This window comes from Alexandromys fortis, unplaced genomic scaffold, assembly GCF_014885135.2.
Source record: "Alexandromys fortis isolate MF-2015 unplaced genomic scaffold, M_Fortis_MF-2015_v1.1 scaffold_2_1_26212458, whole genome shotgun sequence".
Taxonomy (NCBI): Eukaryota; Metazoa; Chordata; class Mammalia; order Rodentia; family Cricetidae; genus Alexandromys; species Alexandromys fortis.
The window spans coordinates 22,816,521-22,840,459 of NW_026067930.1; the positions used below are offsets into that span (position 1 = coordinate 22,816,521).

A 23,939-nucleotide genomic window follows, 5' to 3' on the forward strand; every position below is an offset into this window, starting at 1 on the left:
CTTGTTTAAACTCTGTTTCAGGCCGCTTCGTTTCAGCATCTGTACCTGAAAGCAGCATGCGTGGTTCAGACACGTGGATGAGTGCCAGCTCCTGCTCTTCCTGTGTGTGTGCCGTGAGCATTCTAGCGAGGGTGAGTAGCTGGCCACTAATCAGATGCCAGGCAGCTGAGAACTGCCCTAACAGACACTGCTGTGGGTATAAATTAAATCCTGTCGTTTGGGCTGTGATATGTATTGCTGTTAATTATGTTGGTCTGAATTAACTGTCATCTCAAAAAACTGTATTCCCCTAATGTAGAATCTGCATGTAGCATGTTTGGCACAGAAGAATAATTACAAACAGGGAACATAGGAGTGGGGGATGGCTTAGCAGGTAAAGGTGCTTGCGGTGCCTAACAATAGGAGGTTGATCGTTAACATGTTAGGGCCTAAGGTGATTTAGGGTAAAAGTAGTGTTTTAATAGTTCACCATGCATTTTCAATAACTAATTTTAAAAGTTCAAGGATTTGGTATTTCTTGAATTTTTGTTATTTTATATAAAATAAAAATATGACTTTGGGATTCATATGTCTTCTATTGTCTTATATCAGCAGTTTTTTCTCCCTTTAGCATAAAGTTATGTATACAAGTTTCTTATAAATTACATTTGGTAAATTGCCAGAGATGATATTTGTAGTTGAAAACTTGCATTTTCAGTTTCATTTTGGGAAAGGACACTGGGGATAAAGCCTCTTTGTTGCTGTATCCATGCTTTTTTTTTTTCGCTTATTTAAATTATTTTACTTCACCAAGCCATTCATTTTGTAGACCATCCTTCAGAATTCATGCATCTCACTGAGGACACCTGACCTTTTGAAGCTTCATAATTCACGACTAGATGTCACCAGTCTTTCCCATGTTAACAGTTCTGACCATGTTTTATTATATGTGCCTTCGGCGCCGAGCCAGGACAGCTACAAGAGGAGATATGATGAACAGCCATAGGACTGTAGTATCAAACAGCCGGACTTCCCCTCTCAACGCAGAGGTGGTCCAGTACGCCAAAGAAGTGGTGGATTTCAGTTCCCACTATGGCAGTGAGAATAGCATGTCCTATACCATGTGGAATTTGGCAGGTGTACCAAATGTCTTCCCAAGTTCTGGTGACTTTACCCAGACAGCTGTGTTTCGAACTTACGGAACATGGTGGGATCAGTGTCCTAGTGCCTCCTTGCCGTTCAGAAGAACACCATCCGATTTTCAGAGCCAGGACTACGTGGAACTTACTTTTGAGCATCAAGTGTATCCTACAGCTGTTCATGTCCTGGAGACCTACCATCCCGGAGCAGTCATCAGAATTCTGGCTTGTTCGGCAAATCCCTACTCCCCAAGCCCCCCAACAGAAGTAAGGTGAGACTAATTTTCTCATTGTTAATGATCCAAGTCATGTGGATGGAAGTGGGTTGTGTCAGTACTGGAGGTGTTTTTTTTCTTTCTGTTTTCTTTTCGGCAGCATCCTCTTAAGTCACCTAAACACCTATGGTTTTGAGATTTATTTTCCTAAGGTCCTGATGAAGAAGAGAGATCAGTCACATGAAAATTTAGTGCATGGTTTTTACCTAAAACACCACACGTCATGCTCACAGTTCGTGCTATTTGCTTGTCACAGAATTTACCATAAACGAAAAGGCATAGTTTAACACAATGGGGACTGGATACAGTCTGCGTGTCAGTGGGTATCAGTATTTCTAACTGAGTTTCAATCCAGTGTCATGCTAATTGTTTTAAGTACTTTTAGGTGCAATCAAGATAGGCCTATAGAGTGATGATGCCTTAGGAGGTTAGCCTTGATGGTAGGTGACTACTTTCACGGTCAGCACAGTCATTTAAAAATAAATGCTAACTTCTAAGGAATCGCTGTGTTCCCCCAGCAGTCTCTTTATATCATTAACCTGTAGAGCACCCCCCGACTCTTGCTTTTATCTAATTCCTTGAGGAGGTGATACGCTCTCCTAGGTTAGTTGTCTAAATGTCCACAGCATAGCCTTCCATACATGTGCTCGCCAGGTGCCTGCAACCCACTCTTTCCCCTCTTGTAAGGTTTCCTTTGTATTGTTTCATTTCTCAGTGCAGATATAAGGGAATCAAATACATTTTGCATTTTTCTTTGTCTACACAATAATTACCACTCAGGTCATTTTGTATCTGACTTGTTTCTCTCCTGATCAGTATCCGTGAAGCAGAATGCTCCTTTGTTTCTTTCCTATAGCTGAATGGAATGTGTCCCCCCTGTGTGTCCTGTTTGTTAACTACTCCTTAACCGATAGGCACTTAGCTTTTGCCAGTCTTCTGCTGTTATTGATTAATGCAGAGAATAAAGTTACCACACATGGCTTCCTTCTTCTGTCAGTCTTTGTGGGGGATAGAGTCTCAGAAGAAATTCTTGACCAAGGGGGTACAGATTTGTATTTTGATGCATGGAGCCAAACTTCCCTCCAAAGGGTCTGTACCTGTTTATATTTCCACAAGAAATGTAAGTTTGCTTTGCCATAAGACTTGCAGTATTAATAAGTTTCATAGTTTTGTAATTTATTAGATGAAAATGTTACGTTTTATTATCTTTGTTAAAATTCTTTCATTGTCTCTGAGGTGGAATATCTTTTCCTATATCTAAGAACTATTTATATAGCCTTTTCCTTGGCTTATCTGATCATTGTTTTGTCTCTTCTTCTGTTGCTTATTGATCCTTCAGTTTTCGGATCTTTATGTCAATCTTAGCTATGCATTCATTGCCCATAGTGTCGGTCATGTTCGGTGTTGTTCTGAGTATCGAGAACACATCAGCATCATGTACAGAATAAAAACCTTTGCCCTGTGAGCTTATTCTAGCTGAGTGGTTTGTAGGCCCTTTTTAACAGGTACCAATGAACTGTGGGACCCCAGTGCTAGTGTAGGAGAAGCAGAGTGGAGATCACTTCCTAAGACACACTGCTGGCTTGTGTCTCTGTCCTTAGTTCCAAGGCAAGTTTCTATCTTGCCAGGAAACAATTACAGAGGTCAGCTCAAGTATTGCTGGAAACTGCTTTGATAATTTATTGTGTACAGTATTGTTAATGAAAATACAAAACCATCAATGCTTTATATATAGGCTATTTCCTGAAAGAAAAAAAGCAAGAATTTGCATCTTTTCTCATATGAGAATTATTTATAATATTGTCATTCTTTACTACACTGTGAACAGATTTGAGATCTATGGAACACGGGCAGCCTTTTCTCTGATCCCAGGCATTGCTGCATAGTTGATTAGATTGTGTAATTTTAAAACTTAATTTGTAGATGCCTCTGATTTGCTTTACTGATTATTTTTTAGCTTTATTCCTCAGAAAACGTGAATGAATATTAAGAGAAAAGGAGTCAGATCAATATTTATTCCTGCTGTATTAGAAATGTTGTTTTGGTTTGGTTTTTGGAGAGAGTTTCATTCTAGCCCCAAGCTGGCTGGAACTCACAGCAGTCCTCCTTCCTCCTATTCCAAGTGCTGAGCTTACAGACATGAGCCTCCACACGAAGCTCAAAAAAGGCTTCTTTAAATTTCTCTGATTGTGAGCTTAATAGATGCTTCATTGTCTAAAAAACAAAATGAAAAGAAAGATACCTACAGTTCTTCTGCTCAGATTCAGTGACTCTTACTATTTTGGTGGGTATCCTCAGACAGTGGGAAACATTCATTGGACATCCTTTCTCTGCTGGAAACAAAGCACACAAAGATGGCTTTTGTTCTGAGCTTATAGGCCATCCTGGAAGAGGCTGTGACATTTTTGGGGATATGTGCTGGCCAGAGGAAAACCTGATGTGTGTGGGGCTCTGGGAAGTCTAATCAAGTAGTTTCTTCTTCAAGAAAGTGAACTTATGCAGGGTTGAGGGTAGCTCCATCAGGGCTAAGAACGGTACAGAAGGATAGCACCTTCAATGGTGAGATCAGTGTTTGAAGAAGCGAGAAGAGCCAAAGCTATTGGGGGCTGCAAACCTCAGAAGAATGATTTATGTTTTAAACAGGGTTTTCTGGAATTTGAGTTCTCAGAGCTGTCTTGACTGTAGTGTTCTAGAAGCTACGGGAAGATTCCTACTCCTGTGCAGTTATTTACTGTGGACGTGTTCTGGAAGACACCAGGAAGGAGCGGGAGAAAGGAGTCAGCTGCTGCCAACTAGAATACATGATAATTGTCAGACCACTTACTTTCTAAATACATAGGCACTAAAAGACAAATGAAATAAGAATACCATTTATCATCAAATTACTATTGTTTACATGAAATGAGCATGAATCTTAAATAAAGAACAGTTTTACAATTATTCATGTGCTTTTGTATTTGCGTAAAAAGGTAGTTCCTTTTCTCTTGTGGTTAAGAGAATTGTCATATCTTGGACAGTTGCCTCTTGTTTTAATTGACCAGTTTCATGACCTTTAAGAGTTAAAACAAACACTTGGGTAAAAGAATGTGTTGGAGTAGTCCAGGAATTGTATGCGGGAATGAACTTTGTATAGTCTCAAACATTCAAAACTTTAAAAGGCATGCTTTCCTATTTTTTGTGATTTTCATTGTTTGCCAACAGCATAGGGAGTTAGAGGCAGTTCTTCTAGATTTCAGTGTCTTTTGGGCTTTTTGCCTAGTGCCTTCTTAAAGGCACTTAAAAGGAAAGGAAAAGAGATAGTACACAGTGACCCGTGGCTGAGGATCAGAGAATAGACTAGCTTGGGTTTCCAGTTTGGAAGAAAGAGAAAGAAGGTTGGGAAGAAAACAAATTTAGGTCATGCTAAAGAAACTGGGATTATATTATTTGAGGATAAAGCTCAGAGATTTGTTTGTTTTTTGAGTACTCAAAACACTTTTAAAATGCAGTGAAGTTAGGAGAGCCACAGAGGCTGCCGTGGGAGAATTTGCTGCCAAAGGAAGTTGCTTAAGCAGCAGTTTCATGAATTGCCAAGTCCAGTTCTCTTGTCCTTGTAGCTCAAGGACCGTGATTTTATCATGAAGTCAGAATTGGCCAGACCTTTCACAGAGAATGGCAGCTTGTTACTTTCCAGTTAGCGATGGCCTGGACTGATGTCTCTAAGTACAAATGCAAGGTCTTTTATTGGATGTGTTTTGTTTTTAATCTTCAGAAGAAAACCTTCTAAGGATAACAGAGAGGGGTGATTATTATGGTCTATGAACTATACAAGTTCCTGTTACTGTTCCTTGTTTTATGGTTCTTGATCCCCCTGGGGATAAGTTTACTGGAATTACCATGGAGCATTCCACTTTGGAACATATCCAAAATCATCTAACCAGAAACAGTTGTGTTCCCATGGCCACTGCAGCACTGTTCATAATATAGAATCAGCCTAAGTGCTCAGCAACAGATGAACTGATAAAGAAAACAGGACATATATGCGCAGTTGATATTAGTCAACAATAAATAAGAATAAAATTTTGCCATGTTGGAAGTATGTGATCGACTTTTTGATTTTTTTTTTTTATTCTGCAGGGGTTACACTTAAAAGACTGCCTTGAGTCTCAGAAGTGACTTTGAACTTTGGTCTATTAGTGTTGAGACTGTTTTAGACTATAGGAACTTTTGAAGTTGGTCTGAATGCATGCTTACATTGTGATAGGGCTATAAGCCAGTGGGGTCAAGGGAATAAAATGTGATACTTTGAATAGGTAAGGCCCCCAAAGGCTCATATATTTGAATGCTTTGTCATTAGGGAGTGGCACTACTTGAGCGGGATTAGGAGTATGGCCTTGTTGGAGGATGTTGGGGTTTTAGGTCCAGTGGCACTCTCTCTTCCTGCTGCCTGCCAATCTAGATGTAAAACTCTCTGCTCCTTCTCCAGCACCATTTCTTCCTGTGTACTACCATGCTTCCTACCATGCTGATAATGGATAAATCTCTGAATTGTAAGCAAGCCCTAATTAAATGCTTTCCATCATAAGAGTTGCCATGGGCATAGTGTTTCTTCACAGCAATAGAACATTTAAGTGAATACATACCATTTTGTCTTTCTGGGTCTGGGACAACTCATACAAGATGATTTTTCCCCCATTTTCATCCATTTGTCTCAAAATTCATGATTTCATTTTTTCAAACAACCGAGTAATAATCCTTTGTGCAAATTTACCATATATTCTTGATCAATTTTCCTGTTGAGGGCATCTAGGTTGTTTTCCATTTTCTGGCTGTTATCAATAGAGCATCAGTGAAATATAGTTGAGCAAATGTTTCTGTGGGTAGAATGAAACATTCTTTGGGTATATGCTCAAGAAACATAGATTCCATCTTCATGAGGAACCTCCACATTGATTTTCATAGTGGCTGTACAAGTTTACACTCCCACCAGCAATGGAGGAGTTTTCCCTTTGCTCCACATCCTCACAAGCATGAGCTATCACTTATTTTATTGATATTAGCTATTATAACAGGCGTAAGATGCAATTTCAGCATAGTTTTGATTTGTATTTCTCCGATGGCTAAGGATGTTGAATTTTTTTTTCAGAGTGAGGTTGAATATTTATTCAGGGGGTTATGGAGGAGGAAGGGTGAAGGGGGGACAGAGAGAGAGAGAGAGAGAGAGAGAGAGAGAGAGAGAGAGAGAGAGAGAGAGAGAGAGAGAGAGAGAGGAGAAAGACAGAGGGGGTGAAGCAGAGAAGTGGGGAGAGAGGCAGAAGCAAAGCTGCCTCCCCGAGAGGAAGATGGACATTTCTTTAAGTGTTTTTCAGCCATTTGAGATTTTTCTGTTGCGAATTCTCTGTTTAGAACTGTACCCCATTTTGAAATTAGTTTATCTGTTTTTTTTATATCTAGCTTTTTGAGAACTTTATATATTTTGGATATTAGCCATCTGTCAGATGTGTAGTTGGCAAAATCTGTACCTATACTGTTGACTGCTGCTTTTTCCATATGATCGTGTCCTTTGCCATGCAGACTTCTCCGTCATGAGGTCTCATTTATGAATTGTTGATCTTACTGCTTGTGATAACAGTGTTCTCGAGAAAGTCTTTTCCTGTTCCAGTGAATTTGAAGCTGTCCCCACTTTCTCTTCTTCCCAGTTTAGTTTATCTGGCTCTATGTTGAGGTCTTTGATCCATTGGTTGTTGAGTTTTGTGCAGGGTGATAAATAGGGATTTTATTTGGATTCTTCTACATATAGCTATCCAGTTTAACCAGCATCATTTGTTGAAGATGCTGTCTTTTTTTTTTTCACCCCAATGTGTGTTTCTTCATAAACATAAGGTGTCCATAGGTGTTTGGATTTATGTCTGGGTTTTCAATTCCATACCAATGATTGATGTAACTTTTTGTGCCAATACCATGCAGTATTTATCACTGTAACTTTGTAGTACAGCTTGAAATTGGGATGGTGATGTCTCATACAGTTCTTTTATTATTCAGGATCATTTATGCTATCCTGAACTTTTTTTTTCTTATGAAGTTGAGAACTGTTCTTTCAAAATCTGTCTTTCAAATAATTATGTTGGAATTTTGGTGGAAATTAAATTGAATCTGCAGATTGCTTTTGTTAGGATGGCCATTCTTACTGTATTAATATTACTGATCTATGAGCCTAGAATTTTCCATCTTCTAATATCTTTAATTCTATCTTCAAGGACTTGGCATTTTTATTGTAGAAGTCTTTGCTTCCTTGGTTAGAGTTACTCCAAGCTATTTTATATTATTTGAGACTATTGTGAAAAGTGTTGTTTCCCTGATTTCTTTGTCCATTTATCATTTATATATTGGAGGATACTGTTTTTTTTTTAATTTACTCTGTATCCAGCTACTTTACTCAAAATGTTTATCAGCTGTTGGATATGGAAACATTGGTGAAATTTTTAGGGTCTTCAATTTGTATACATCTGCAAATAGAGATAACTTGACGACGACGACGACTACTACTACTACTACTTCTTCTTCTTCTTCTTCTTCTTCTTCTTCTTCTTCTTCTTCTTCTTCTTCTTCTTCTTCTTCTTCTTCTTCTTCTTCTTCTTCTTCTTCTTCTTCTTCTTCTTCTTCTTCTTCTTCTTCTTCTTCTTCTTCTTCTTCTTCTTCTTCTTCTTCTTCTTCTAATTTTATACCCTTGATTTCCTTGAATTGTCTTAATGCTTTAGATAAGTCCTCTATGTATGGAGAGAGTGGGCTAACTTGTCCCTGACCCTGATTTTAGTGGAATTACTTTGAGTTTCTCTTATTTAAGTTGATGTTGGCAGTAGTCTTGTAAACTGCCTTTATTATATTTAGGCTTATCTCTTGTATGCCTAATCTCTCTAGGAATTTAATAATGGAGGGGTTTTGAATTTAATTTTAAGAAAATTTTCTATATCTTATGAAATGATCGTGTAGTTTTTGTCTTTCAGTTTGTTTATATGGTGGATTACATTTATTGATTTATATATGTTTAACCATCCCTTCATCTTTGGGATGAAGTCTGCTTGATCATGAAGGATGATTTTTGGCATTAATTAATTAATTTTTAATTGATTTTTATTGAACTCTACATTTTTCTCTGCTCCCCTCCATGCCTCTCCCCTCCCCCAAGGTCCCCATGCTCCCAATTTATTCAGGAGATCTTATCTTTTTCTACTTCCCATGAGATTAGATCTATGTAAGTCTCTCTTAGTGTCCTCATTGTTGTCTAAGTTCTTTGGGCTTGTGATTTGTAGGCTGGTTTTCTTTGCTTTATGTTTAAAAACCACTTATGAGTGAGAAACCGCCACACTGATATCAAAAGTGGTTGTACAATTTTGCATTCCTGCCAGCAATGGATGAGTGTTCCCTTTACTCCACATCCTCTCCCACATAAGCTGTCATTGGTGTTAGCCATTCTGACAGGTGTAAGATGGTATCTCAGAGTTGTTTTGATTTGCATTTTCCTGATAGCTAAGGAAGTTCAACATGTCCTTAAGTATCTTTTGGCCATTTGAAATCCTTCTGTTGAGAATTCTTTGCTTAGTTCTGTACCCCATTTTTAAATGAGTTATTTAGAATTTTGATGTCTAATTTCTTGAGTTCTTTGTATAATTTGGAGATCAGTCCTCTGTCTGATGTGGTGATGGGGAAGATTTTTTTCCTTTCAGTAGACTGCCTTTTTGTCTTACTGACTGTGTCCTTTGCTTTGCAGAAGCTTCTCAGTTTCAGGAGGTCCCATTTATTTATTGTTGCTCTTATTGTCTGTGCTACTGAGGTTATATTTAGGAAATGGTCTCCTGTACCATGTATTGAAGACTACTTCCCACTTTCTCTTCTATGAGTTTCAGTGTGGTCATATTTATATTGAGGTCTTTAATTCATCTGGACTTGAGTTTTGTGCATGATGATAGATATGGATCTATTTCTGTTCTTCTATACATTGACATCCAGTTATGTCAGCACCATTTGTTGAAGATACTTTCTTTTTTCCATTGTATAATTTTAGTTTCTTTGTCGAAAATCAGGTGTCCATAGGTGTATGGATATTTAATATCTGGGTCTTCAACTCAATTCCATTGGTCAACCTCCTTGTTTTTATGCCAGTACTAAGTTGTTTTTCTTACTGTAGCTCTGTAGTAGAGATTGATGTCAGTCATGGTGATCCTTCTGGAAGTTCCTTTATTGTATAGGATTGTTTTGGGTATTCTGGGTTTTTTGATTTCCATATGAAGTTGATTATTGTTCTTTCAAGGTCTGTGAAGAATTTTGTTGTGATTTTGATGGGGATTGTATTGAATCTATAAATTGCTTTTGGTAGGATTGCCATTTTTTACTATGTTGATTCTACCCACCCAAGAGCATGGGAGATCTTTCCATTTTCTGGTATCTTCTTCAATGTTGTTCTTCAAAGATTAAAGTTCTTATTAAATAGGTCTTTTACTTCTTTGGTTAGTGTTACCTCAGAATATTTTATGTTATTTGTGGATATTGTGAAAGGTGATGTTTCTCTGATTTCCCTCTCAGCTTCTTTATCATTTGTATATAAGAGGGCTACTGATTTTTTTGAGTTGGTATTGTATCCTGCCACATCACTGATGGTATTTATCAGCTGTAGGAGTTCTTTATTAGAGTTTTTTTTTTTAGTTTGGGTCTTTTTATAGGTGAATTGAGTCCATTGATATTAAGAGATATTAATGACCAGTGGTTGTTAACTCCGGTTATCTTTTGGTAGTAGTATTTGTGTGTTTCCCTTCTTTGGGTTATGCTGGTGGGGGGTTATCAGATATCTGTGTTTTGTTAGGTTCCTTGTGTTGGGGTTTTCCTTCTAGTACTTTCTGTAAGGCTGGGTTTGTGGATACATATTGTTTAAGTCTGGTTTTGTCATTGAATATCTTGTTTTCTCCATCAATGGTGATTGAAAGTTTTGCTGGGTATAGTAGTCTTGGCTTGCATCCAAGTTTCTTAGTGTCTGCAGCACATCAGCCCAGGACCTTCTGGCTTTTGTGGTTTCCATTAAGAAGTCGTGTGAAATTCTTATAAGTCTACCTTTATATGTTACTTGTCCTCTTTGCTTTGCAGCTCTTAATATTCTTTCTTCATTCTGTATGGTTTCGCATTTTGATTATTATATGATGAGGGAACTTTTTTTGATCTAGTCTGTTTGGTGTTCTATAAGCTTTGTGTACCTTCATAGGGATATCCCTCTTTAGGTTGGGAAAGTTTTCTTTTATGATTTTGTAGAATATATTTTCTGTGCCTTTGAGCTGGAGTTCTTCTTTTCTACCCATTTTAGTCTTAGGTTTGGTCTTTTCATGGTGTCTCAGATTTCCTGGCTGTTTTGTGGTAAGAATTTGTTGGATTTAATGTTTTCTTTGATCAATGAGTCTATTTCCTCTGCAGTATCTTCAATACCTGAGCTTCTTTCTTCTATCTCTTGTATTCTGTTGGTTATACTTATCTCTATAGTTCCTGTTTGTTTCCCAGATTTTCCATATCCAGCATTCCCTCAGTTTGTGTTTTCTTTATTGCCTTTATTTTAGTCTTCAAGTCTTGAACTGTTTGCTTCTCCTGTTTGATGCTTTTTTTCTTGGTTTCCTTAAGTTTCTTTGAGGGATTTATTAATTTCTTCCAATTTTTTTATTTGTCTTTCCTCCATTTCTTTAAGGAGTTTTTCATTTCCTTTTTAATAAAGTTACGTTTAAAGTTGTTTTCTTCTGCTGCTTCTGGGTTGGGATAATTAAGTCTTCCTGTTAGGTGACCACTGGGTTCTGGTGATACCATGTTGCTTTTTAGGTTTTTGGATGAATTCTTGCATTGGTGCTTACCCATCTTTTTCTTCAAATGAGGCCGGCAGTGTCTTTGCATTTTGATCCAATCCTTGCAGTGGCTGTCTGAGTGTTTGGGAATTTTTTTAGTCTGCTCTGTACTGTCAATGTCTGTGTCTCAAGAAACCTCTGAGGTCTCTCTAAGTCTTCTCTCTTTTCTTCTTTCCTGGTTTTCTCTCTTGGTCCTCTCTCTAGACTCCCTTAGTGTTGTAGCAAGCTCTTGGTCCTCTCTGTATTGTAGCAAGCTCTTAGTCTCCTTAGAATTGTAGCAAGCTATGTTTCAGAGTTCCACTGAGGTTACAGGAAGATAGGCGAGTTTGGGGGTGGGATGGGACTAGTAGTTTGTAGGGTCCGGTGGATGGGGTTGGGTAATAGGGGAGCCTTCTGCAGAGAACTCCCCTGCTGACTGTCTGGAAAAGCTGAGGGAGTTGGGGGAAGGGGTCTGGGGTTTTGACCCACTGTGGAGGTCCTAGAGAGGGGGGTATCCTGCCACGTGGCTATTCACTCACCTCTTAAGTCCCCTCAGAATTGGAGCAAGCTGTGTTTCAGAGTTCCACCAAAGTTGCAGGAGAAAAGGCCAAGATCTCTCTAAATCTTTATGTAGGCATTTAGTGCTGTGAATTTGTCTTTTAGAACTTCCTTTATTATGTCCCATAAGTTTGAATATGCTGTGTATTTGTTTTCATTGAATTTTAGAAAGTCTTTAAGTTCTTTCTTAATTTGTCTTGACCCATTTTTCATTCAGTAATGAGTTGTTTAGTTTCCATGAGTTTGTAAATTTTTTTCCTGCTGTTGTTGATACCCAGCTCTAATCCATAGTAATAAATACCGGGTATTATTTCAGTTTTCTTGTATCTATTGAGACTTATTTTGTGCCTGAATTTGTGGTCAGTTTTGGAGAAAGTTTCTTGAGGTCCTGAAAAGAAGGTATATTCTGTTGTGTTTGGGTGAAATGTTCTCTTAGTTTGGTTTATAGTATCAGTTAGCTCCAGCATGTCTCTACTTAGCTTTTGTCTGGATGACCTGTCTGCTGTTGAACAGAGTAGGGTATTGAAGTCTCCTTCCACCATCAGTGTGTGTGTGTGTATGTGTGTGTGTGTGTGTTAGTCAGGGTTCTCTAGGGTAGGAGAACATACAGAATGAATTTCTTTGTGTGTGTATGTGTGTAGAGAGGAATTATTAGAATGACTTACAAGCTGTGGCCAAACTAATCCAGCATTGGCTGACTATGAACAAAAGTCTAAGAATCTAGAAGTTGCTCAGTCCAGAAGACTGGCTTGGTCTTCAGTGCATTCTAGAATCCAAAGAAGTAGACTCTAAAGCTAGTAAAGGAATGGATTTACTAGCAAGGTGAGGGCAATCAGGGAAAGAGCAAATGCTTCTTTATTCCATATCTCAATATAGACTTTGAGCAGAAAGTGTAACCAGATTAAAGGTGTGTTTTCTCCTCTCAAGATCCAAATTAAAGGCAAGTGTGTTTTTCTGCCTCAACCTCCAGATCAAAGGTCTTTCTTAAAAGTCCCAACTAGAAGTGAATTCACCCACTTCAAACCAAGCAAAAAATCTCTCACAGGTGTGCGCTCCATTTCTGGAATAGTTCATTCCAGATGTAGTTTAATAGGCAACCAAAAATATCCATCAATGTGTATAAGGGTCAATATGTGATTTAAATTATAGTAGTATTTCTGTTATGAATTTGAGTGTTCTCGTGTTTGGGGCATAGGTATTAAGAATTGAAATGTCCTCTTGATGAATTTTTCCTTTGATGAGTATGTAGTATTTTTCCCTATCTCTTCTGATTAGTTTTAAAGTTTATTTTGTCATAAATTAAGATTGCTGCAACAGCTTTCTTCTTAGGTCTGTTTATTTGTAATCTTTTCCCATCATTTCACCCTGAGGTGATGTCTGTCCTTGATGTTACGATGTGTTTCTTGGATGCAGCAAAAGGATGGATACCTTTTTCACATGCATTCTGTTAGTCTGTGTGTTTCTTTTTATTGGGGAGGTGAGACCTTCGACGTTGAGACATATCAGTGACTAATGATTGTCAATTACTGTTATTTATTGTTGTTGTTGGTGGTGGTGGTGATAGTGATGGTGTGTGTGTGTGTGTGTGTGTAGGGTGTATGTGTGTGTGTGTTTCCCTTTTTGACATTGCTTGTCTGGGATTATTTATTTCCTGTTCCCTTATTATTCTTTTTCTCTCTTTTATGTAGTGAACCTCTTTTGGTTAGATTTTTTTTCTTCTAGCATGGCTGCTTTTATATTATTTTGATCCTGACTAAATTTGGTTTTATCATGTAATGTGTTTTTTTCTCCATCTCTGGTGACTTAAAGTTTTGGTGGATATAGTAATCTGTGCTGGCAACTATAGTTTCTTAGAATCTGCAGCACCTCTACTCCAGGCTCTTTTGTTTCCATGGTATCCTCTGAAAAGTCTGGTGTAATTTATTTTAATTAAATTAATTAATTTTAGACTTATGGAGCTGACGTTTAGGAATGGGGATGGGCTAGGAGGAGGTGGTGGGGTCTGCTTAGTTTTCTAGGAATGAGGACAAAGAGAGAGGGGAGGGTGCTGCAGGTGTTGTGCAGAACTGGGCATGAGACGTGGATTTTGGAGAAAAATTTTATAAGAAGACTTGTTTGGACATGGGGTAGTAATAGAAGTGCCTTGGACATTCCATTGGAATGAGCTTAGACTCAAGCTAGTTATAAATGTGCTGAGAAAAACATAAGGATAGTTTGCCAGAGAAGTGGGAATCCTATTGTGAGGACAGGGGAGGGTGTGATTCTTTTGTTATTTGTTAGATACTTGCTACATATTAGGGATATAGGTGTGGCTAAAAGAATAATTAAATGGCTATTCAGGTTAAGGGCATATGAGACAGTTTCCTGAAATCTGGAAAGGATTTAATGACTGAATTTCAAGAACAGGAAAACATTGCTTGAAGGCTAAGGAGATGGCTCAGTCAGTAAAGTACTGAGGACCCCAGTTTCATTCCCAGAACTCTGCCGGGCATGGTGGTGTGCACTTGTGAGCTCAGTGTGGGCAGAAATGGAGACGGTGATTAAAAACTAAACAGAATAAAGTGGGTGGTGATTGAGGAATGATACTCATGGTTATCCTCCGGCCTCCACACACACATGCACTCCTGTACACAAAAGGAACATGGAATTTTGAGTTTTGTAAGAGGCTAGTAACAAAAATAGAAACGCTGGAGAGGAGACCTTTGTTACGTAAAAGGATCAGCTTTGCTCCTGACTTGGAGGATGTGCACAGTGGACAGTTTGCCCTCTGTGTGCCTTCTCTCTCGGTGTTTATCATTCTGTGATGCTGAATTTGGTTCTTCAGATACCTTTAACTGTTGAGTCTCATCTTTAGCCAATGTGAAATTTTGGGAAAAATGCAACCAAAATTTGGAGGGCTTGTCAAAATATTTTAAGTAGAGCTATCTGACATTTAGTATTTTTATTTTTTTTTTAAGTGACTCTGTGTTTGACTCTGTTCACTCTATGTTTCCTTGGTTTCACACTGTATGAGTTGGGTCGGGGATGCACACTAGCAGCACCAGCAGACCTCATTCTAAACTGCAGCGGCGTTTCTTTCTTTGGCAGGTGGGAGATTCTTTGGTCAGAGAGACCTACGAAGGTGAATGCTTCCCAGGCTCGCCAGTTTAAACCTTGTATTAAGCAGATAAATTTCCCCACAAATCTTATACGACTGGAAGTAAATAGTTCTCTTCTGGATTATTACACCGAATTAGATGCAGTTGTGCTCCATGGTACGAAGGACAAGCCCCTGCTCTCTCTCAAGACTTCCCTTGTTGACATGAATGATCTAGAAGATGACTATGAAGAAAAGGACGGCTGTGGAATGGACGGCCTTAACAAAAAGTTTAGTAGTGCTGCCCTTGGGGATGGGCCAAATAATGGGTATTTTGATAAACTACCATATGAGGTAAGCCAAAAGTAGTTGAAATATTGGGTATAGCACTACAGAGTTTTAATGCTGGGATTACTGCTTATTTTTGCTAGGTATCAGCATTGGTGAGACACATAAAACCTGATATGTTAGAGATTTCAGTATGGAATAAAACTAAAGAAATTTATTTTAAATAAATTTCCCTTTGTTTTGAATTGACATCAGAGACTCTGGATAAACTATTAAATGTGTGTTGTTCTGTCAGTACTTAGAGCCCAGAACATACACCAATAATAAACTGTACTTTTCTTTTCTTAGTGGTGTAGTATAGCAATATGTGCTTGACGTTATACCTGTTAGACTGCAGATCAGCAGGTGAATGTTTATCCCACTTAATAGCCACAGCCTCCCTGAGGATCATCTTCTTTACCAGCTCTAGTCTATATTCAAACTATAAATTTTGATCTCAACTGACCCAGTGTTCTTTTTATTAGAAATACCTGTTTGATATCTAGTTTGAAATCTTGTTTTTAGTGTGTCTCTTTGGGACTTTCTGTGGTTATTTGTCCTCCCTGCCTCTAGACATCAAATGCCAGGAGTATTCTGTAGAAATGTGACCCCAAAATCTCTCCCCAGCTGCTTCTAATGCCCTGGAGCCAGGTAGACCTGGCATTTATGTCTTTTTTTTGAAAACTGTGTGTTCTTACAATAAAACGTGATCTTTTTTAATGAGAATTTTAGATCTAAATAACCCATCTAGATGCCATTCTTATAAATAGATGGGCATTTTACTTTCAGTATAATGATACTAGTAGCTAAACTTGCATGGAATGATTAGTTAGCCTCTTGAATGTCAAGGGGTCATAGCACCTCCATCTGTTGAGTAGTTAAGAGTTAGGCTGCTGTGTAAAGTGGCTAAAGTTGTTAGGTATAGAGTTTAAGGGTCTGCAGTGTCAGTCGGGAGGCACGGACCCAAGATTTCACCCAGGCCTTTCTGGACAGAAACAGCACAGATTAAGCAAGATCATTAATCCCTTAGCTGGGAGAGGGAGGCTACATGGGAAGATTGATTTGGGAGAGAGGGGCGTAGATGGTGATAATGCTGCTCCTTGAGATCTGTTTGGCAACATCCACCTCTAGAAAGTGAGTTGTTTTCCATTCTTACCTACTTCCAAAAGCTGCTAAAATAGGAATTTAGATTTAATATATTTTAAATAATTTTTACTTTTATCCAAACTTGATAAAATACCTAGCTTGTAGCATTGAAAGGAATGATGGAGACAGAGAGAAGTGATTATTCAGAGATGAGAAGAACAGTAGGGCCACTCTTGCATTGCAGAACATCCTGTTCCACTGCGCCAAAGAGCATCCTCAGAGTTTGCCAAGAGCTTTGCAGAGTCTCCATCCAGCCAGTGATCTTCAGGGTGCTGTGTTTCTCCAATGCTTAGCAAAATTGGTTGAGATGGGGTCATGGATACTTTAGAATTAGTAAATAATTTGCTAAAAGTCTAGAGGAGATGCATGATTATAATGTTATGCTTTACACTTTTGTATAACTTTTTGAATGGGAGAAAAAGCTATAGAATAATAGGTAATATTCCAGAAATTGCCCATAATATTCAGGCAATTTTATATGTGTGCTTTATTCCATAATTAAGCATATTCAATTCTGGGAGGCAAACTCTATGAGTTTGAAGCCAGCCTAGTCTACAGAGTGAATTCTAGGCAGTCAGGACTACACAGAGAAACCCTGTCTAGAAAAAAAAACAAAACAACAAAACAAAGGTATAAATGGGAGAGAGGGTGTGTGTAAATTTTTTGTAGGTATAATCTTTCTCAGTGAAAGGAAGCAATGGGAGCTTCAGTAGAGTCAGAAGGTCTCTGTGGAGTGGATTGTGAAATTTTAACTTCTTTGTATAGTAAACAGTAAGAGCCTGGATAGAGTTTCAAATACATGATGCAACACACTCTCTAGAAGAAGCCAGGAGACAGAACCTGTATTCTTGAAGGGGCAGTGATTAGGTGTAAGGAAAAGGGTTTCACAGAAAACATCAGTTCTGCAAAACAGGCTAAGCAGTCTCATGGAGTAGACAGAGGTGCAAGAGCAGGGAGATCAGCTGTGTTTGGGATCCCTTTGAACACACCACATCCTCTGTTCATTGTGATCACCTAAAGGAACTCGATGCTAAGATGTCCCTATGGACACAGCTTGATAGACATTAGATACTACATTAGCAATGATTAAGAGCTGTGGCTATTTAGTCTAAAATCTGTCATTTTATTTAATCAAATTCCAAAAGAGTTTCTTCAAATGTTAGTGTCATGGTTTTGGTGACTTTTCATTCTTTTTATATTTTGATATTTTCTCAGGATGTTATATTGGGTATCAGAATTAAATTGGATCTAAAAACATTACTTAATACCATTGTGAAAGTTCTAGTTAATACTGTAGACATGAGTCATATAAAAGGTGTAATTTTTGTAAAGTAAGCTATAAAATCATTTGCAGACAAGATGATTACATATTAGAATATTCAGGAGAATTGGGAAATAAAAGTAAGTTGATAGTTGCACAGTAATAAATAAATATCTATAGCTTTAGAAATGTCTAGACCATCAAAGATTATTAAATGTTAAGTCATACCATGCCTTTGAGTAGAAAGACAAACTAAGACAAAAGTATCATGCATGTTTATCCACATACACATGGATCCCACAAAGACAGTGTCAGCTTTTCTTAAAGTTTTGTACTTAGTAAGTCCCAATTGAAATATAAAAATATTTTTTATATGAAAAGTTCACCTAAGAAAAATGAAAATAATGAAGAAAATTCTGGAAAAGTGATCATGATTCTCACTTTGATTCTAAGATACACACTAAAATTGTAGTAGACTCGGTTCTCATTGAAGATTAATGAAATGAGAGAGGTGATGGATAGATAAAGAGCTGAGTCCTTGAATAGACCAAGAGGAAAGAAGAAAACACTTGGTATTAAATTTCTGTAAGTAGCAGCAATAGCAAAAATAAAAGGGACTATGAAGAGGAGGTGGTGGATGATGAGGAAGAGGGCTGGAGGGATAAAGACAGTTCAGTATGGTCCCGCTTCTCTGCCTTTCAGAATGGCAACATTTTAATATCAGCATTGTCAAGTACATAGGTGAATGGATACGTGTATGCACTATGAATATATAGATTGATGTGAACGCTCAGAACAACTTTTAAATGTGTGTAACTTACTCTCAAGATATATTTGCCAGCTTGCCAGGATGAACATGCATACATAATACATACACACAACGATATTGCAGTATTATTTGTAATAAGAAACCAGCAGGAAATACATCAATAAACAACTGTTTTATTGTTATTGTGTCCTGTGTGTGAAATGGAATAAGGTGGGTCCGTGTGTACAGGTAAAGACCTACAGAGTATGTCATTGAATATAAAAGCAGGATGCTAAACAACAGACATAGTCTCATTCTTTTAGTGCATACCCAAGAACAGTTCATTTATCTGGAATAGATGGAAAAAAAGTGTTAATGGTGCTTTTCTCTGATGTATGTATATGTTTGGGGGGAGGGGTTACCTCATTTCCACATTTCTTCTGCGTTTGACTTTTCTAAGTTTTTAACTGCGTATTTTTGCTTATATATGTCTACAGGGTTATCTGGATGATGGAAATTTATTAAGATGTTTGATTATGATATGGATTCTTTTTAAATTAATTTTTAAAATTTATTTTACGGGCCAGCCACAGTTTCCTTCCCTTCTCTCCTCCCATCTCCTTCCTTACCACCACCCCCCTCCTATCTATCCACTTCTCAGAAAGGATGATGCCTCTCATGGGAGTCAACAGTGCATGACATATGATAGGGATTCTTCAGTGGTACTTTTCACTGAAGGAGACTGGGCTCTTGTTGAATGCATCATGGGTACTTCAAACCATTGAACAAGTTGAGGATGGGGGTGGGGAATTGCTAAGAAGTACTGCAGGAGAAGGGGCGATTTGAGCTGACCTGAAATGATGGGATTTGTGCTTAGGGACAGGTGATCAGCTACCACATCATCGTGGAGGGTGAGGAGGGTTCTTGCTCACTTAGTGGTTTTGGATTTTGTTTATTTGGTAAAACTGGATTTTAGAAAGCTATATAAGATGGGCACAGGAGAAGTCTAGATAATGTCTAGAAAATGGACTAAGTATTGGTCAAATAGAATATTTCAGCTTTTATACGAATAGTTTTTATTTCCATTTTTATAAGTACATATGCAGGCATGCAAACATCCTGAAGTCATTTTTATAGCCTAGTTTAAATGCTAAAAATAAATAGCAAGCCTTATTAGATACAGTATGTTAATCAGCAACTGCTCTTGTTTTATAATCTTGAAACTTATTTTAAAGATTATATTGTTCATCTGAATTTTAGAATATTTGACTCAAAGCAGTGGAATTCTGATCTAACATTAATATTGAGTTTACATGATAAGTTGAAGAAGGTCATTTATTTTAAAGGGTATAATTGCTTATGGAGAAAATTCAGGTTGATACTTCATGTTAAATTAAAAAAAACTTAACCTTTCTCATCTAAAGATTTTTTTATCATTAAGCTAATGTGCAGTTTTTATTAAGATTCTTGGTTCAGTTTAGGCTGCTTAAAACATTGTTCTTTGAAAACTAGTTTAGAAAGCCCCAGCTGGACAACAAATCTCTGACTAGTTCAAAGATAATTGGAATTAAGAGGTCCCGCTTGTCTCCCTTTCTTAGAATTCTGTATCAGCTCCTGGCTGTTCCCCTTCAGCTCCTGGAGTACCCTGTGCTGCTCTGTTTCTTTCGCAAGCTTCCTGTGCCACTGTAGTTTGAATCCTTTCCATGGCCCTCATTCCTTTCAGGATCAAATCCAAGTGAAGCTCTGTGTGACCCATTCTCATCCCCAGACTCTCTGCACCCTCACCTCTAAATGGCACTTGTCTGACAGGAGTATATTGCTCTCTGGAATAAGGTCCTCATAGGTCTTCAATAACACTGTGGGCTTCTCTTTGTCAGTGCTGTTAAAGCATCCTACTTAGTGATTCCACCAGAACTGAGTGGAAGCTCTTTTCTATTATTATAACCAGTATCTGCCATATAGAAAATGTTGCCCATGAAAATTTTTATTATTCAACAATTACCAATGTTTATATCCTTGTACAGTATGAAAATGAGTTGTCAGTTTGAGTTGAGAATTTGAGCAGTTTTTAAAGTCAGTAAAGTCTAATGTATGTGTAGTTTGTTTCTATTTGAACACTTTAGTGAATATTGATTTATCTACTATGCGAAGATATTGCTTGAAACTGTGATACTGCTCTTTATTAGACCACACTCTGTGTTTGTAAAAAGTGATACCGTTCTTCACTCTTGATGATCTTGGCTTTCTGTTTTATATAGCTCATTCAACTGATTCTGAATCATCTTTCACTACCAGACCTGTGTAGATTAGCACAGACTTGCAGACTTCTACACCAGCATTGCTGCGACCCTCTGCAGTACATCCACCTCAATCTGCAGCCATACTGGGCAAAGCTAGACGATACTTCACTGGAGTTCCTACAGGCTCGCTGTGCTCTCGTCCAGTGGCTTAACCTGTCTTGGACTGGCAACAGGGGTTTCATCTCTGTGACAGGATTTAGCAGGTACTTACAAAACCTTGTTGAAACTTTTTATTAAGAGACTAGACTTTGTAAAAGTGCTCTCAGTACAATTTATAAGCTGTATTTGTACATTTTAAGAATAAAAAGAATTAGAGTTCATGGTTAGAATATTGGTATTTATAAAAATGAATGAGTGTTAACTATCCTCTTCAGCTAAACTTCATAATGACGTAAGGGCCAACTGTATCCTTTACTTCTTGTTTAGATCTCAAATGACTTTCAACCGAACTGCTTTTTTTTTCTCATATTTTCAGCACAGATGATTAACACATTTAAAAAACTATTTCCAAATCAAAATCTACCTCTCTAATGTGATTTGTCAGAAATGGAAAACAATTTATTACAGAACATTTTTAATTAAATCTTAATTACATGTGCAATACATCACCCAAATTTAGAAGCTCATTTAAGCTAATTATGTTGAAAATGAAATTGCATGCTAAATAGAGGACGGCGCTTGCAGACCTGCCCAGGTGTTTCTGCTCCTTTCTATTTAAGCATTTCGTTTCCTTACTATTAAATGTCACCTGTTAAACATTTGAAAGCTTGCGGAAGTGCATATTCATTTAGTAATGCCATAGTAATTTTCCCTAGGATACAAACAGGTGCTTTTTTCTTAACCTTGATGGTTATTCTTGTATTGCCATATGATCCCATCATTTTCATAAAGTCAAACATGGAGTACGAACTTTCAGATACTCTCTGTTATTTTAAATTCATAAATACTCTTTTATCCTGTTACTGGGGCTGAGCCTCAGGCCGCACACATGCCAAACAACTGCTCTTGCACTCATCTGTACATCCCTAGCTCTTCTTGTTACTGTGATTTTACTTTCTATTTTGAGACAAGGTCTTGCTAAGTTACCCAGGTGGCTTTGAACTGCTTTGTAGTTCAAGTAAATATCTGACTTGGAATCTTCCTACTTCAGCCCCCTGAGCAGCTGGATTGCAAGGCTGTGCTGCTAGGGACAGCCAGAGAGCATTTCTATGGAGGAAGGTAAAGAAAAGTTAGAATAATAGGTTTTGTGGTTTTAGCTGAGAGGATGAAGTTAAGTTTTTCTAACCTGTCTTGGACAAAAGGAATGCAGCTCTCTGTAACTCATTCTAAGGGGGAAGAGACACACAGGCAGGAGAAACTAGATGGACTTTGCTTCTGAGGCCACTTCTGAGACTTTTCACTGCCCTTGCAAAGGACTTTGCAGGCCAAGTTTCTGTATTGGGTCTTTGAATTTCAGCAGGATCTTAGTCTAATGCTAGTTCTCTCTGCCTCAAGCATTTCATCTGCAAAGTTTCCTCACTGCTAATAAGATGGATAAAAACTGAAGCTGATTATGGCTGTTTGAGCATATACTGTTCATAAACTTGAGACAAACAGTATGAGCTGGAACAAGCGCTGTCGGTAAATACTGGTTTACATTAGAAAGGCCCACAGCATGCCTCAATGATTCCACTGGAGAAATTAATTTTCTATTTTTAAAATTAGGAATTTAGGGCTGACAAAATGGCTTAGTGGATAAGGGCTATTGCTGTCTAAGCTGAAAACTTGAGCTGGATCTCTGGGATCCACAAGATGAAATGGGAAAATGGAATCCTCCAATTGTTCTCTGACTGTCACAAACTCCAAGGTGTGCATGCACCCACACATATTAATACCCATGATAAATAAGTGTAATAAAAACAATTTTCAGTAGAGCCTTGCTTCACCTATGTGTCAAGGAATGGTAGCAGATATGGTTGACCATGTAAACAGATATTTGCGACATCTAATATAGTCCTTCTACAAATGAAGAAAAGATATGAAGATGAACATATAAACATAGTCTTTGCATACTCTCAAATGACTGGGGCTGGGTGGTGATAGCGCACGCCTTTAATCCCAGAATTTGGGAGGCAGAGGCAGGCAGATCTCTGAGTTCAAGACCAGTCTGGTCTACAGAGTGAGTTCCAGGATAGTCAGGGTTACACAGAGAAACCCTGTCTTGAAAAACAAAACAAAACGAGAGGGTGGCAGCTGGTGACTGCAGACGTTAAGGAAAAGAGTGGTGGTGAGAAACTGAGGTGTGACCTTGGCACAGTGAGTGTGATGATGACAACAGCCAGTGCACTGTAGAAGTTATATTAAACGAGTTTCCAGAAACTGTAGTGTGAATAAGCAAGAGAAGAAGCATTGCTTGTGAGGAGAAATCTTAACACTGCTACTTCTTTAGACAGGCAGTGGATAGGGTCTTGTTTGCCGTTAGAGCTTCAGTCTGCTTTCTCATCAGCAGTTCTGCTTCTGGTTTCCAGTTCACCTGGCTTTGTTGTGGTGGGGCTGTCTCCAGGGTCACAGAATATGTATATCCATTTAAGTTACCCTATCTTACTGCAGTATGTCATTCAGTCAACCATACATTTGCTAGCATTCCTTTGAGCACAGCCACTGTTCACATTTAGAAATGTTATTTAAATACAAAGAGAGAAAGGTAGGGGTAGGGGCATGCTGCAACTTTGTCTGCTGATTGCTTTTGGCTCTTCGACTTGACTGAATTGACAGTCATTATGACTGGAGGCAGCCTTCTCAGAATAAACAATAAATATGCATAGCTTGATTATTAATGAATCATCTATGAATAAGTGGTGCTCTATTTATATGCATTACTGTGAAGATTTATTTATATAATACTTCAAAGAAAAAAAGCACATTTTCAGCAGAGACCATCGGTGCTGTTCTGGATGAGGATTTGGGGAGAAGTTTGCTGTTATTTGTGGTCTAAATACCTTATTTGTGAAAGTTAGAACTGGGTAGATTTTAAAGAACTTTTTAGGATCTCTTATCATCAGAAGAACAGAGAAATCAGTTAAATTGGAATAAAGAAATTTTTTAATCAGTTATTAAAACCTACTTCCAGCCCCAGATTTACCAGTACTGCCCATGCATGTCATTACTTGAGAAAATCAATTCTATTTAATTCCACTTTGCTCTGCATCCCCATCTCTGAGGTCTTGTGTATTCACTTGCCTCTCTGCCTGTTTGTGCTTTAAAGCTTAATCATAGCATTCTTCTTAAAAGCCTAGGGTCCACTTTAGCAGTACCAGTTTT

The 23,939-nt window shown here is 38.0% G+C and overlaps 1 protein-coding gene across 2 annotated transcripts in view; it reads left to right on the forward strand.

The window, feature by feature from the left end:
• Fbxl4 (F-box and leucine rich repeat protein 4) overlaps positions 1 to 23,939 on the forward strand; it is a 74,147-nt gene that overhangs the window by 11,111 nt on the left and 39,097 nt on the right. For both annotated transcript variants that reach the window (XM_050144950.1, XM_050144951.1), the window contains exons 2-5: positions 22 to 131; positions 809 to 1,390; positions 14,869 to 15,211; positions 20,598 to 20,842. In XM_050144950.1, coding sequence (XP_050000907.1) covers positions 879 to 1,390; positions 14,869 to 15,211; positions 20,598 to 20,842 — 1,100 coding nt within the window. In that variant the 5' untranslated portion in view covers positions 22 to 131; positions 809 to 878. The remainder of the gene's footprint in view (positions 1 to 21; positions 132 to 808; positions 1,391 to 14,868; positions 15,212 to 20,597; positions 20,843 to 23,939) is intronic.